The 16586-nt window shown below is 40.1% G+C and overlaps 1 protein-coding gene across 1 annotated transcript; it reads left to right on the forward strand.

Moving 5' to 3' along the window:
• Positions 1–583: 583 nt before the first annotated feature.
• LOC145502549 (uncharacterized) lies at positions 584–11886 on the forward strand. Its single transcript, XM_081481879.1, has 10 exons — positions 584–796; positions 1053–1391; positions 2337–2457; positions 2988–3193; positions 3512–3696; positions 4173–4853; positions 9635–9846; positions 10234–10274; positions 10877–10973; positions 11610–11886. Exons 2-10 carry the CDS (start codon positions 1088–1090, stop codon positions 11809–11811), a joined length of 2049 nt encoding a protein of 682 aa, XP_081338005.1. The 5' UTR covers positions 584–796; positions 1053–1087; the 3' UTR covers positions 11812–11886.
• Positions 11887–16586: the final 4700 nt, after the last annotated feature.

Genomic DNA, 16586 nt, shown 5'->3' on the forward strand with positions numbered 1-16586 from the left:
TCTGCTGTTTTCTTTAAAACTGCCCGTAATTATAGAAAAAAAACCTATCTATTAAGGTGGCTGACAAAAGTTTCCAGCACTTTCCAGCAGTCATAAGTACTTTGATGCCGGGTCAGTACTAAAACTCTTTATCAACTGGTGTTACAATATCAGTATCAGACAAATGCCCAATCATTGGTCAACAGTTGTGGCCATCTTCATGTCATAATAGGTTGCCATGGCAACGATACAACTGGTTAAAAACACCCTTAATTTTAACTTTTAGTGCATGTAATTCAAAAACGGCTGCGTGAAACCATTTATAATAATCGATTTGTGATAAGATACAAATACACGAGGTAGTTCAAACTTTAAGGTGGCTCTGAACCCTACCTACAGAATGTTTTTAAACTTTGCAAAAAGTTGTATCTCAACGTGCCTATCACAATTCCTTATGTACGTAGTATGCCCTTCTCGTTTTACGTTGAGGAAAAATGTTTTTTTTTTTTCACTTTTCATTTAGATTTTCCACAGATCGTAAACTTGACAGTAGCGGGACGCAGTGTAAACATCACGTGGCTGCCTGCATTCAAAGGAGAGTGTTATGACTTTTGGTACCTCATCTACTACAGAAACGTGATTTCTGAAGGATATACAGGCTTATGGGATGTACGTAACGTGTCTCAATATAATGCAACCAACTACAATCTTCAACTCCAATGCTACAAGGAATATGAAATAACAGTTACTGCACAGAGTGCAAACGGAGAAACACCTCTAAACCAAAGCAAACCGTGGAAAGTCAAAATCGAGGGAGGTAAATACAGCAAGAACCAGTAGCATGGAGTACAACTGATGTTATTAGTCTGTTGTGTGAAGGACAACTAGGTGACAGCGTAATGAAGTTCTCATAAGAACTAGTTTTGTATACTCCTGTCACCTGGGCATCCTGTATTCGTAAGTCAATGATATTGACGCCTTGCATTTCATCTAAGCCAATGAGAACAATTCATTTTTTCTGAATTATAGGTGACCGTTAACCACTGATAATCTATTTGTATCGATTATTTTAGGTAACCTGTCTCCTCCCGTGGGTGACAACAAGACAATGGAAATAGACAGTTGCGTTCTGAATTACATGTGGAGTCCTCCAATGCACACTGGATGTCGCCTTACGAAGTATGTAATATACTACAGGGAAATTCAATCAGACGGCAACGAAGCTGATTGGCTGCAAATTCCTATCACTCAGCTTAAAAAAACGTCCTATGTCATACCACTGAAATGCGATATGGAGTATGAGATTGCAACGTCTGTTAAAGATGAACAAACGGAGAGTGTCATGTCAAACTTCTGGCGCGTAAAAACCAAGTCCCCTGCGACAGATATACTTTCCAACAATTTTTTCTCGGGTGAGTTTTTGTATGTTCCTTCTCCATTGCTCAAATAGAGGTCTTAAAAGCCCTTTGATTTACTACTTAACTAACCATAACTAACAGTGCTCAAGCAAAAAGGCACAATATCCTGTTTTCATAAGTTACTGGTTATTTGAAGCATCTCTGGCAGAAAACAAATCTTCCACCCGCGAAATAATTATAAGAGTGGGAGTGGAAGAGGGGGGCGGGAGCCCGGGAGAATAGAGGGCATGAAGCGGGAGAGGAAAGGACGAGAAAGGGCGGGAAGAGGGGATTCTAAGAAGGCGGGAATCAATTATTAAGCGTTGAAATACTTTCAACTGAAAACAAGAACCCAAAATGTTTTTTGACTTACATTTAGCTTATTTTGAGACTTCTGGACCGACGGAAAAACGAAAATTCGTCCTTCGGCTGAAAAACTGAGGCCTTTTTCCGGTAAAATTGGAAAGCCTTTTACGGTGGTTACCTCATGAAAGGTAAACAGGTCATGAAATGCTGTCACTTAAGCTGTCAAAAGATGTGAGTAAGAGGGGCAGGGCTGAAAACAAAGGAAAACGCCATAGGATTGCCCAGCTAAATAACTAGGATGTGTTTTGAGTCTCCTTATTTACAGGGACGAGAGCAAGACGGACGAGGGCGGAAGAAGGTAGATAAAGGTACAGGAAGCGGAAGAGTAGGGTACGGGAAATGGGAGGTTCTGACCGCCGTGTTTCGCCCCTCCCATATAAGATGCATACAATGTATTTGTTAAGGTTACTCCATACAATGTTTTCTTTTTTCTATTTTTCAAATTGTTAACATACTACTGATTGATTCTTTCCACACATCATGTCAAAGTGCTTTTCAAGCAGCTTTGTAGGCATGTTGTGCAATGAATTAAGAAATCTGTCTTAAGCCAGGACACAAAGCGTGTGTGGCTATATGAAGAATTTCTTCACTCAGGCGGACAAACTATTGCTGTGATTGTTGGAGGTCTTGCTCTTGTTGTCATGTTACTTGTGGGGATTGGTTGTCACAGGAAGAGAACAAGAAAGAGAAAACTAAATGTCCTCCTTGCAAAACGGTATGGGAGTACATTTCATTTCTTTCATTTGACTTAAAAGTATTGTCGAGAACTGGGAGAGGCTTTTTTTGTTTAATAAGAAAATTCTTCAAGAAAACAGCTTTTTTGTTCAATCGCCAGTGGGTTACGTGGACTAAGCTTTTACTAGATATATCAACCGATTTAATTCGTATGGTAGTAAATCAAAGTGGACCAGGCGTTGACTCGTTGATATTGAAGGATCCTTCTAGCCAAACACTGAAATTTGACACCTGATTTTTGATGTTTTGAAGATCGTCTTGTGTGGCCGGCTAGTGACACGTTCGTTTTAGACAAAAATCAAACACGAATTTATCCCTAGCGAAACAGAACTGAGTACCAGAAAAGAACTGAGTGCATACTGTAAATTTTCTTTACCGACAGGCAATAATTTATTGTAACATCAGCTCAGATGACAGGGTAAAAATTTCTTCGGCGCAGAGTACACCTGCTCGGCGTTCTGCGTTATGTCTGGAGCAGCGGGGTTATCTATGTTAAATTTTGTTACTCAGGTTAAAGTCCGACATGATTCCCTTACTGCAACGGGAAATTCCACCGGAACGGATAACGTTCATGGAGGAACTGGGTCGAGGGGCTTTTGGTAAAGTACACAGAGGAGCCCTGAAGGAGTTACCAACAGTAGAAATATTTGACAAGCCCAGGGATCAAAGAGTGGAAATCAAAGAAGCAAAACTGGTTGCTATCAAAACTTTACTTGGTGAGCAAAAAGATATATGTGATACTGAACTAGCGTGAGTTCTGTATTGGCCCGTATTGCTACATAATAAAGAGTAGCCCTGTACGTTAAACACTCCTCAGTGGTCAAACAAGAGGGAACCATGTGTTGTATGTTTTATTTTCCTGGACAAACTCTGGTCAGACCGATACGTTTTTTGTTTTGTTATAGCAGATTTTTAGTCAACAGTTTAGTTAAATTTGGTGTAACCATGAAGATTATCTACTGGGCTACACTTATTTCTCGGTTATCACAAGCAATTAGTTCATTTATTTTCTTTTTGTTTCCATGTTATTTTAGCAACAGCCACCGAGGGAGGTAAGGAACTTTTCCTGCAGGAAATTGAGTTCATGAAGCAAATTGGCTCTCACCGGAATGTCCTTAGCATGCTCGGCTACTGGGTAAAGTCAGAACCCATCATGTTGATTCTGGAATATGTTCCACATGGCGATCTTCTTCAGTGGCTAAGAGGCAAAAGGCAACAGGTTTGAAAAAGTTGGCTCTTTTAGAGAGAGATTAAAAACGTTGCTTTTTTTAGCAAATTAAAGAAAACGAGTGGCGTGCATGATTACTGCAAACAAATGCTATGTATTAAAGTTTAATTTACAATAAATTTACTCTAAAATATTGCAAGGATGGCTGTCATTCTCCCAGTAGTGGTCGAAGTCAAGACATTCATAAGGGAATTTCAATAGGAGAATACAAAATGCGGATCATAACAGGCTGATTTTCTTTTTGACTGGTAAGACTGACTTACAAACATAACTTATTTACGAACAGTGTCGGAATCTAATTTATTTGTTTTGTTATTCACTACCATTAGAAATAAAACCTGTTTGGTTTTAAAGAGTAGTAACACTCCAAGCTATCATAGTTATCAATGCAGTTGCGGCAAAAAAGGTACGAGTGAGCAGTAGAAACTTAAAATGATCTCATCATGCGTGCCATCTCTCAATTGTAGGTGAAGTTTAAGAACAGTATCGATGGGGAAATTTTTGAATATCTGACGCAAGCTACAAATAAGAGCGAGATGGGCAGCGCCAAAACCTCAGGAGTGTCCACTGAAAATAATATGCCAAATAGCTTTGTCACGGTGAAAGAGGTAGCGTTGATGAGTAAGAAGTTAGTTTTCAAAGCGTCAGGTAAAGAAAAAGATGATGAAAAGAAAGAAGAGGAATTTGAGCAGTGTTGCCATGAAGTTATGGAGGTAATCCTGTCTACAAGAGGAGAACCTGGGACTGCAAGACAAGAACCTGCACTGGTCTGTTCTTATGATGAGAGAACTGACGGCAACTTGGGGCACAGCCATGAAGCTGAAACAAAAACAGGAGAGGAAAAGTGTGACGACGACAGAAAGGAAGGAAAAAAGGTGAAAGAGGAGAATGAATGCAAATATCCTGATCACAGTGAGTCTCAGTGCTCCCCCCTGCCAGTGACTGGGCCATCTGGGATTGATGAAGACCCACATCACACCTGTGATGTATCTGGGTCTGACAGCATGATGACGCCAGTTAGAAAGGAACATAGGGAGATCAACATAAACACACCTAAGGACGATGACCATCCTAAAGACGTCGAGCAGGCTGACAACTTTTCTTCCCGCGATCTTCTTTGCTTTGCCTGGCAAATTGCAAACGGAATGGTAAATAGAGTCAGCGTAGAGACTCGATTGATAAACTCTTTGTAATGCATCAGTCAATTCCAGCAGTGCCCATCCCCCCCTTCCCAGGCTAACCCCCGGGCATTAGCATTTTTTTAAAAAAATGGGCAAATTCCCCGGGGTGGGGACGAAGAAAGAGGGCAAATGCCCCGCCCCCGGGATCGTCGCCTTCCCACACCTCCGCAGTTTTTTAATTAATCAGTGAATGAAAGGGTCAACTGTTCTTTTTTTTTTTTTTTTAATTTAAGGTAACACGTCTTAACAAATTACACGGATCACAAATTACAAATTACAATAACAAGGTACTCTGGTATGGCTACTCCGATACTACAATGTACATTACTTATTTACATCAGGTGTTACTAACTTACATTAGGGAAACGAATAGCATAAAGTAATTAATGAATTCTGACAGCACACATTAGCTATAATTAAATTAAACACGATAAAATTCAAGAAATAAAAAAAAAAGAGAAAGAAAAAAAACAATAAAAGAAAAGGAAAACTTAAAATTACAAAATAAACAGAAAAGCAAACAAACAACTAATAGCGCGGAGAAGGGGAAGAGGAACGATTTCTAATCTTGATTTAATACAATTAAAAGTAACTTAGTCTATAAAGTTTGTGAGGAGCACTGTTACGTTACGAGTACTTTTTCGGAGAATCAAAAACGGTCAACTGTTCAGTATTTTAATGCAACGGTAAGACTTAAAGGACAACAGTACGTGTTCTTTATATTTCTTTTAACAGTTTGCTAGAGGATAGCTGGGATTGCGGCGGACGTGCCCCCACCCGCGAGCGATGATAGGCGCCTGTATTTCCAGGCTACTTTTTCTGTGAAGTTTCAAGACATTTTAAATCATGATGTATTGCTTTTTAAGAGCAGCTTCGTCTAAATATCTACTAGACTTGGAAATAGCGAAAAAATCGAATTTCTTCAAACTCGCCCAGAATGAAGCCCTACGGGTACTAGTTAAAAAAATATTGTTTTAAGTTCGATAAATCAAAAATTATTTTTTTCCGCAATTTTTTCGTTTCGATGCCCCAAATCGGCCAAAATCCATCGAAAATGAGCGGCATATTCAGAGGTTCGTAAACTCAAAAGTAAAAATCTTCATTAAAAACTGATTGCACGTCGTATTTGTACTTCCTTTCTTGTCTATTTAGAGCTAAATAGATCGTGATTTGATTAGCACAAAAATATTTGATGAATTTTCTAAATTAACGACCCAAGACAGCTTTACAAGAGGTCTACATTTAGCCTATTTTCAAATGCTAAAAAGGCGTTCTGTTACGCGCCTTTTCCCAAAACGCCTAGTTTGGTCCGAAAGAGCATTGTTTCTTCTTCAAATTAGTGAAATAAAAATTTTGGGTAAATAAAATCGCGAGCGCTGAGATAGCGAACTAACTGCAGCACTTCTTCCTGAAAACGTGACCTTTGACCCAAGTGTAACGAAACCGATTACTGCAAGAAAACCCGGAAGAAAAGCAAACGCTTCGTTATTTTGAAACAATTTCTAGGGATATCTCTCCGAAACCATGATTGCAAGAACTATTTCCAGATATGAAATCTTACAGGGTCAGAGAAGGAGCTAAAGGGCGCATTTTGACACAATAACTTTGTTTGCTGAGAATTGAATTGAAGACAATTCCAGTGAAATTTGCAAACTTGAAGTATGTTAGCCGATACTTACCTGAATATTTATATTTATAGAAGAGTGGTCTTCAAAAGAAGCTGGACCCAGATTTGGAAACCTCTAAAAGAAGAAATGTTTAATATTCCGTGACCTGCCCGCTGCTATAAATACCATGCACATGCCAACCGCATGTCACGGTCGTAAAACCAACTGAACTCCACTGACAGTTTCCATGGGCAACTCCAAAATAAACAATCGATCCCAAAAATGTAAAGTGAAATTGGCTGTCTTCATGAACAGTTAGAAGCTAGAGTCAAGTTCCATTACCTTTTAAAAGTGTTTGATTTTACTTTGTTCACTCAGTAATTACTGTCATGTTCAAATACTGCGTAGTATCGGTCACGCCAAAACACGACAGACCGCGCAGACTGAGTAAGTTTCCCATTCAAAGTCTCGTAGGCGTTTGTCTATTGAATCATAAGTCAAATACTGCGCTTGTGCAGCCTGTGGATAAATGACAAACTTTCAGATATATTTAACACTATTTTGTTACTAGACCCAAAAAAAGGAGTCACAATGAAAAGCCCAAACAAGTGTCTGCAGTCTGAACGGTCTGCACTGTTTTGGCGTGACCGATTCGCGGTATTCGAACGTGAGAGTAGTGAACAAAGTCGACGCAAACAAATAAAATCAAGCACTTTTTAAAGGTAATGGAACTTGACTCTAGCTTCTAACTGTTCATGAAGACAGCCAATATCACTTTACATTTTTGGGGATTGTTTATTTTGGGGTTGCCCATGGAAACTGTCAGTGGAGTTCAGTTGGTTTTACGACCGTGACATGCGGTTGGCATGTGCATGGCATTTATAGCAGCGGGCAGGTCACGGAATATTAAACATTTCTTCTTTTAGAGGTTTCCAAATCTGGGTCCAGCTTCTTTTGAAGACCACTCTTCTATAAATATAAATATTCAGGTAAGTATCGGCTAACATACTTCAAGTTTGCAAATTTCACTGGAATTGTCTTCAATTCAATTCTCAGCAAACAAAGTTATTGTGTCAAAATGCGCCCTTTAGCTCCTTCTCTGACCCTGTAAGATTTCATATCTGGAAATAGTTCTTGCAATCATGGTTTCGGAGAGATATCCCTAGAAATTGTTTCAAAATAACGAAGCGTTTGCTTTTCTTCCGGGTTTTCTTGCAGTAATCGGTTTCGTTACACTTGGGTCAAAGGTCACGTTTTCAGGAAGAAGTGCTGCAGTTAGTTCGCTATCTCAGCGCTCGCGATTTTATTTACCCAAAATTTTTATTTCACTAATTTGAAGAAGAAACAATGCTCTTTCGGACCAAACTAGGCGTTTTGGGAAAAGGCGCGTAACAGAACGCCTTTTTAGCATTTGAAAATAGGCTAAATGTAGACCTCTTGTAAAGCTGTCTTGGGTCGTTAATTTAGAAAATTCATCAAATATTTTTGTGCTAATCAAATCACGATCTATTTAGCTCTAAATAGACAAGAAAGAAAGTACAAATACGACGTGCAATCAGTTTTTAATGAAGATTTTTACTTTTGAGTTTACGAACCTCTGAATATGCCGCTCATTTTCGATGGATTTTGGCCGATTTGGGGCATCGAAACGAAAAAATTGCGGAAAAAAATAATTTTTGATTTATCGAACTTAAAACAATATTTTTTTAACTAGTACCCGTAGGGCTTCATTCTGGGCGAGTTTGAAGAAATTCGATTTTTTCGCTATTTCCAAGTCTAGTTGATATTTAGACGAAGCTGCTCTTAAGCTCGCAAGATCTGTCTGGAAGATCGCATCATTTGAATTCGCAAACCTTAAGTATTTTAACTCCACTTTCATGAATTTAAAAAATGCTAGGCTAGTTTTGAATGCGAAATAGTCGTGTTCACGTCAGTGATTGTTTTGTGATAAACAAAATATAGTTCACCTTGTCGCTTATAGTTTGTATGCGTACAAGTAATGAAGAAATATCTAAAATTGAGAAAACATACCTTTAAATACATCTGCAAGTTTCTTTAGTCCCTGACGGACAAGCCATTGTTCAACAAATGCCTCGTCTTTCCCGATGAACTCTTCCATAGCACTGTCACACGCGTGTCGAATGCCCGGGGGTCGCCCCGGGGTACGCAAATGCCCAGCCCCCGGGCCGCGATAAAATTGCGGATGCCCCACCCCCGGGACTGACAACGTAAGCAAATCCCCCGCGGTTGCCCGGGGGGGATGGGCACTGCTGGAATTGACTGATGCATAACCGTCGTGTACATTTTGGACTTATTTATTTGCTGATTACAAGAATTAGTTGAGATGTCACAAATTACGTCTTTGAAAATATAGGCTTTGATGTATGTAATATATCAAACACGATAGACGGTGTTTCATCGGGATATCCAAACACCGAGAAGAGAGTTAAAAATACGACGCGCAGCGGAGTATTTGTGGCGAAATTCGAGGTGTTGAATAGCCGATAAAACACTGTCTCGAATGTTTGATATATCTTTTCAATCAAAACCAGAACTAAGGAGTAAACGGACAAGTAAAATCGTCAAAATCTATGTTAATTAAGACCGGGTATCTAGAATGCGAGCAGTCTCTCTTTTGCCCGAAAATCCTTGGGGAAGAACGCAAAGAAGAACGCAACACAAGTGAGCGGTGGGTCGGAGTGTCCGAGCGTGATATGGGAAGCCGCGAGCCGCTACTCTCTGATCACGGTTCGCCGCTCGACCCGCGCATGTCACGCTCGCACGCTCACTTGTTTTGCGTTCTTCCCCTCGGATTTCCGAGCAAAAGAGAGACTGCTCGCAGTCTACCGGGTATCCAGACCTTCTTCACAGTTGAGATTTGTTTTGTTTTAACTTGATGAATTACTAATGAGTTTGAAAACTGTTGTTCTTAGCAACCTATCTTAAAAGTAGTAGTTTGCCACCCTTGTATCACATATTATATTGAAGGCGTTTAGCAACTAAGATGAAGTGTGCCTTTCAAGTTTAACTCCAAATTGTTGAAAAGAAGTAACAGACTGCTACAGTTTGTTACAGGACAAACGTTTTTGTGTTTTAACCGCTTTTTTCCGGTATTTGTGTTGTTATGTTTTATTTTAACAGGATTACTTGGCTGGCAAAGGATTTGTTCACCGTGATCTGGCAGCGCGAAACATTCTTCTCGGTGAGGACAGAGTGGTGAAGATTGCCGACTTTGGTCTGCTACGCGACACTCAGGGCAATGTATATGAAATGAAACACACAAAAAAACTGCCAATCAAATGGACAGCTCCTGAGGCACTACATAACAGCATATACACTACTAAGAGTGATGTGTAAGTTATTTTGCGTCCCGACTTGTTTACTAAGATTGTATCTTAGTAGGACTGATCGACTGAGGCATTTGCTTCAGTTGTTGGCCTATTGAGTACAGCCACCCACAATGACATGAAAAACGTGAGAAAAATTGCAAGCATTGCCATAGTATACATAATTTTTTCCCCTAAAAACGTACCTCCCCCCAACCTAAGTTCAATTTTTAGATAAATGCATAGTTGAGGGGAAAGTATCTCATTGTTTTTAGAGCCGAGATGACACAATTGCAATGTTGAATGAAGGTTTGTGCGACTCTTTATGCTAACCCTAATATAGAACTTAGACCCGAGTAAATGAAAGCGAATGAACAAAATTCTCTGATGTTTTGTTTCATTATTTTAATTCAGATGGTCCTTTGGAGTTCTTCTCTGGGAGTTGACCACAATGGGTGAGAATTGATAATTTCTTAGAAATAGCCATCTCCTTTTACATGTAAATAGGAAAACTTTCACTTTTATTGGCCACAGTAATGTGCTTTGTATTAAGGGGTACATCAGTGTTATATGACTATTATTTTATGTTGGATTGTGTGACAAGTATTCCAATCTCACTAGAGAGGAACCACTAAAACTCATCGTAATTATAATACTCATTGAAATCGCTTTACCTCCACAACAACATCGTCGTCGTCGTCGGCGTTGGCCTGTGTTGGCGTTGGAATAGCAGCTAGGTACAGGGAGAAGAGTCCAGGGGCGAGGACGCAGCCCTGCTTCAGTCCCGATGTAATGGGGAACTCTTCAGTCAGCCTTTTCTCATGGAAGACACTTCCAGACATACCTTCATGCAGAGCGCGGACCAGGCCTACGACACTGAACTTTATTTCTGTTTCCTATTGAATACGTTCATAACAGTTGCGTGCAAACTCTCTTATAGTTACGTTGTCTGCAATATCGTATAACGGCGCTCAGTTCATACTGCATTCAGCTGAGGAAAGTCACCTTTCTAACAAATACAATCCAAACACTTGGTTTCTCCCTTATTTCTTGTCAGGAGGCATTCCATATCCAGGAATAAGCCACAAAGAGTTGTACAGGCTTCTTAAGACTGGGTATCGTATGGCCAAACCAAAAAGCTGTTCCGATGAGCTGTAAGTAAATCACTGCTCCTTCTTTGACTACAAGTCATTTTGCAGTTGCTCAGGAATTTATAAATATTACCTTGTAGAACAAACATATTTTAAATGCGTGATATTAAGGTGTCTGCCTGAGTTCGAATAATCCAATTTAGAACGTACACTGTAAAGGGATGATTACATTTAGTTTCAGAACATGTTAGACCGGTTTTTCTGTTTAATAAGATCTGTTCAAAGGAAAATCTCATGAGTCAAATAGGGACGATATTTTTTCCCATTCAATTTTAAATGCACTGATTTCGGCCTGGTCATCTAAACCCAAGAGGGTTTTACAACTGCGGGTTTTATTTTCGTAATCTTTTTTATTCAGGGGAGCAGGCATCGCCTAGTGGTTAGGCCGCCCGCCTCCCACCAATGTATAGCCCGGGTTCGAATCCCGGATCCGGCGTCGTAAGTGGGTTGAGTTTGTTGCTGCTTCTCATACTTGCTCCGAGGGCTTCGGGTTTTCCGGTTTTCCTCCCTCCACAAAAACCAACACTTCTAAATTCCAATTCGATCTGGTAACAGTGGACGGAGAGCCTCTCCGTGGGATGTGCCCCGCAAATTCCTATTTATTTATTTATTTATTTTATTTACGTTAATTGCCATCAGATACGGCCTGATATTAGACTGCTGGAAGGAGGTGCCCGATGAACGACCAACATTTGAACAACTGATTGTACAACTGGAACAAATGATGACAACGGACACTCCTTATTTTGATTTCGAGAAACTCGATGAGTCCGAGGCTTACTACGATGAGGCATTTTCTGACAGTAACGAAACAAGCGGCAGTCTTGACACAAAGTTGTAAATACAAATTGGCTAATGTAAAAAAATGCCATTAATATATAAATTCTTAAACGTTAAGTTGCAAGTGTAGAAGTCAGTCCGCAAAGCCTTCACAGCGCGGCGCATGAGCAAGGTATAACGTTAGCCTATTTGATTCCATTGGTTTATTATGAAACAATGACGATGACTCTTGCGGGAAATTGTTGCGGTCAGTCAGGAAACCTTGACGATAAAGGACCATAGATGTGATATTTCTCGTCAGAATTTGTTCTATTCCGACCCCTATGGTCCACTCTATTTCATTGTTTATGGTCCAGTCGAATGCGACGGAATAACTCGTGCATTTTTCCAGATTAAATCTTTCGGCCCGAGTAATAAATTCAGTGTTAACAACCAACTCGACATTTCCAGTGTAAATCCGTTAATATCTTCCCTGAAATCTGAACCTCGTCATTCTGCTCTCACCGACTGGAGTCTGAGATTGCTGAACTACATGTGGTTCAGTAAGAAAGCGAGAAAGGTACTTATGCTCCCGTCATAGTTTGTTCATGCGCCGAACCGTGCAACAATTCCCTTAAAGATTTACTACTCTAAACGAAGTAGTTGTAAGCTGAAGACAGGTAACAGGGTAAGAATAACTCTCCCTCGCATCATGGTAGTTATTTGATAGTTTCGCATGTCAAGTCTATTTCGTTTGAGAAATAGCACTTTTTGCTCATTTAATTAATCCCATAAATTTTATAAACGGTATTTGATTTGATTGATTAAGCCATCTGCGTGTCAGATTAAACATGTAACGAAGAATACTACAAATACTTTGTAGAGGTCGTAAGACATTGTCTGGAAAAGTTTTAGGAACGCTGTTGATAATAAGGTTGTTTTAACTGGGTAAAGTTTTTACAGGTGGCTACCATCTGAAAGAGGGTTATCGTTATGCGTTGTACCACATGATATGTTACATATGAACGAAACTGAAAAGGAATATCTTCACCTTTGCATTATTGAGAAAAACAACGGAAAAAGCTTGGTTAATGTAAAAATCGCCATTAATATGTAAATTGTTAAACGTTAAGATGCAAGTGCAGAAGTCAGTCCACAAAGCCTTCATTAAAAAGATGCTTTCGCGGCTCGGCGCATGAGCAAGGTATGACCTTAGCCTATTTGATTCCATTGTTTTTATTATGAAAAAATGACGATGACTCTTGAGAGAAATTGTTGCGGTCAGTCAGGAAAGCTTGACGATAGAGGATCATACAGGATCATAGAGATGATATTTCTCGTCAGAATTCGTTTTGTATATTCCGACTTCTATGCTCCACTCAATTACATAATTTATGGTCCAGTCGGATGTGACGAAATAACTCGTGCATTTGTCCAGATAAATCTTTCGGCCTGAGTAATAAATTCAATGTTAATAACTAATAATTATTCGACCTTTCCTGTGTAAATCCGTTAATATCTTTCGGAAAATCTAGACCTCGTCACTCTGCTCTCACAGACTGGAGTCTGAGATTGCTGAACTACGTGTGGTTCAGTAAGAAAGCGAGAAAGGTACTTTATGCTCCCGTCATAGTTTGCTCATGCGCCGAACCGTGCAACAATTCCTTTAAAGATTTGCTACTCTAAACGAAGTAGTTGTAAGCTGAAGACAGGTAAAAGGGTAAGAAATAACTCTCAGTTGCATCAGTGCAGGTATTTGATAGTCTCGCATGTCAAGTCTCTTTCGTTTGAGAAATAGCACTTTTTGCTCATTCAGTTAATCGTAATTTTGATAAATGGTATTCGATTAGATTGATTAAGCCATCAGCGTGTCAGATTAAACATGTAACGAGGAATATTACAAATATTTTTGTAGAAGACGTAAGACATTGTCTAGAAAAGGTTCAGGAACATTCTTGATAAAAAGGTTGTTTTAACTGTGTAAAGTTGTTACAGGTGAAGAGGGGTATCCTTGTTCATTTTCCCACCCCGCATGTTACGTTAGACATGAACGAATCTGAAAAGGAATATCTTCATTTTTGTATTATTGAGAAAAACGACGGAAATAGCTTTCAGGATTACTAAGACAATTACTGATTTCAACTCCGTCATCTTTACAATTGTCTTATCGTCTGTTTATAAGTTTTAATAATCTCCATTTTAGAATGAATGCCGGATACCCTATCTTACTATTTAATGCTAGTAGTGAGCTATACCATTAAAGGACACAGTTTTGCTTCGAGAATTTAGCTTCATCAGCTTTCCATTCTGTTTATAAACTCCCTTGTTTTCTTTCGATTGCAGACAGTTTAACAAACTCACTCTTGCAAACGGCCGCTATCGTCGTTTCCGCTTTTAGTTCATTTGCACTCGAGACACAAGAACTATTCAATGCTAATTTATGCGAGATAGCAGACGGCCAGTGCTAATAATTTAGGTTGCAATGGCAAAGTTTGCAAAGGGCCTGAGTCAGATAGTGCGCATGTATGATTTTGATTGACACGGGAAGGTTTACCAAAAGGTTTATAGAAATCGCACGACTCTGTACCAAGCGCCGCACAGGATATATAATTACTGACTTTTTCTTGCCGCTTTGTAGTAATGATAATAATCACATTTTTTCTGTCTCATTAGGAAACCTCATTTTCCTACCTTTGACTCTTTGTATGGAACGATCCCGGGGGGTGGGTGCTCCCTCATATGGGCTTCATAGGTATGTGCGGTCCCAAAGGGAATGTTTTTTAATTAGCCGTCGTCGTTCGCGTTCTCCAAAACAGAGCTTGGTCATTTCACGATGTTTTTGTGCAGAGGACGGCAAAGAAATGCGCAAAGATTTATAATTCCCATGTGCATCCATTGCTCTGCTCATTAAGCCTTTTGTTTAGTGACGTTCTCGTTGCCGTTGCCGTTGCCGTTGCCGTTGCCGTTGCCGTTGTCGGCGCGGTTTGCTTAAGCTCTCTATCTTTAAGTCTAGCCGGTAGCCGTTTTCTTTTTCCATTTAAACTGTCCGTGAATTGATCTCCGTTATTTTCGTCTGTTTTTCGTCAACTTGTACTGGTGTTAATATCTTGTTGACTTTACCCTTCCTGACTAAGATTCAGTTGGATTATGAACGGCGAATACAGAGGTGCAATGAACACAACCTGCTTGCGTTGTCTCTATAACCATATCGACGGAAACAACCAATACAGTGGGTACGACGAGCTTAAACACGAGATGGTCGAGATGGGTCCCGTATCTCCGTTCAAAATTTATCTGCCATTTCATAGAAGAAAGAGACAACACTGAGGAAGTACATAAAGGAGGAAAAACGGCGATGTTACATGTTAAGAAAGAAATCAAGTGAACTCAACGCGCAACAACACGAAAGGTAAAGTAAACAAAGTGCCAAAAAGTAAAGTGCCAAAAAATGCAATGATTTTCCGATTTTCCGTAGTTTGGAGCCGCAATTCATGAGAACCTGTACACCGAGAAATGATAAGGTCAATACAGCAGAAGGGGGGCAAGGGGGGAGGGGGTTTCTTGTCACGAAGTTAAGATAGTAAATTTTCGATTTCACGAATCACGAAACAAAAAATTCACTTTTCACGATTCTCGAACATGTGCACGAAACTGTAATCAAAATTTGTACAAAAAAGCGCATTCTTTAACTTTACCAATAATTTACAGCTGTTGGAAAGGTAATATTTGAAATCTTAATTTGTTGGTTTTACTTTAAGAGACCTCTTAAGAGAAATATCGGACTTGGACGGCTATTCCACTGCGAGTTGTTGCGGCTCTTAAGAAGGTCAGAGTATCGTCGTCGTTGTCACTTTCCACGGCATCGTCAGGCCCACTGTTTGTGTCATACTGCACATCATCCTCTGGGACTTCTGGGGCTTCAGACACTTCAGGATAAGCGAAGGTGACCTCTTGCTCTTGCTCTTCTTGTTCGTCGACGGTTGGTGGAACAGCTGGCTGATTCTGTGCAGGAGGTTCAAGGTGGATCTTGTCCTATGGGTAAGCAGAATCTGCTGGACGATACATACTCAAAGGCAAAGTGCCAGCCTTGAACTTCGTTGTTTCTTGCCTCACAGTTCTCTGTCGAACGCACTTGCCATGCTGAACTGCCCATTCTCTCATGATCTGTTCTTGGGTAGAATTTAAGTGCCTTGTTTTGCCAAGATGCCAAAGTTTGCAAATGTCTTTCAGTGGAATTGAACTGTCTGGAATTGGATAGTAGGATATTGGGTGAGTGAAATAATAGGCTGCCCAGCTTGTGATCCTTTTGATGCTTTCGTAGACAGTGTTTCCCAGATTACGGGAGAGAGATGTGGGACATTGATCCTTGAAATGACCAACAGCGTGCAGATTTTTCACTTGGGTTGTCAGACAAGCATGAAGATCAACGTGGATGTCTTTGTTGGTAGACTTCAATTTATCATCCAGCCGATTAAGGTGATTGTAGATCATTTGTACGGACTTAAGCGACAGGTTCGAGATAGTACCGTCAGGGCCGTTTGTGGATTTCTGGGAGTCAATCATCGTTTGTACAGTACTCACAGTTCCATCTAGAAATCGTTTGAGATCACCGACTTCTTGCAGAACTTCAGCTATTGATAGGCGTGGAACCGTCTGATGTTTCAGATGAACTGAAAATGCGCGGAACAATTTGCCAAGGTGTTTCAGATAGGTGACTGTACCGGTAATTGTAGTCAGAATTTTGACACATCCTGTCTGAGGGTCAGTGACAAAAGACATTGCAATTGTCAGTGCAAACTCCCATCGGCTGACCAAACGAAGAGTCTGCTCTGCCCTCTGCGTTACCCTCTTGGCCTT

The sequence above is a fragment of the Orbicella franksi genome, chromosome 1 (genome assembly GCF_964199315.1).
Source record: "Orbicella franksi chromosome 1, jaOrbFran1.1, whole genome shotgun sequence".
NCBI classification, from domain to species: domain Eukaryota; kingdom Metazoa; phylum Cnidaria; class Anthozoa; order Scleractinia; family Merulinidae; genus Orbicella; species Orbicella franksi.

Coding starts and splice junctions, on each gene's coding strand:
- LOC145502549 (XM_081481879.1), top strand. CDS start 1,088: ATGGAAATAGACAGTTGCGTTCTGAATTACATGTGGAGTCCTCCAATG. Junction 9,847..10,233: donor TACACTACTAAGAGTGATGT/GTAAGTTATTTT, acceptor ATTTTAATTCAG/ATGGTCCTTTGGAGTTCTTC. Junction 10,974..11,609: donor AAAAGCTGTTCCGATGAGCT/GTAAGTAAATCA, acceptor AATTGCCATCAG/ATACGGCCTGATATTAGACT.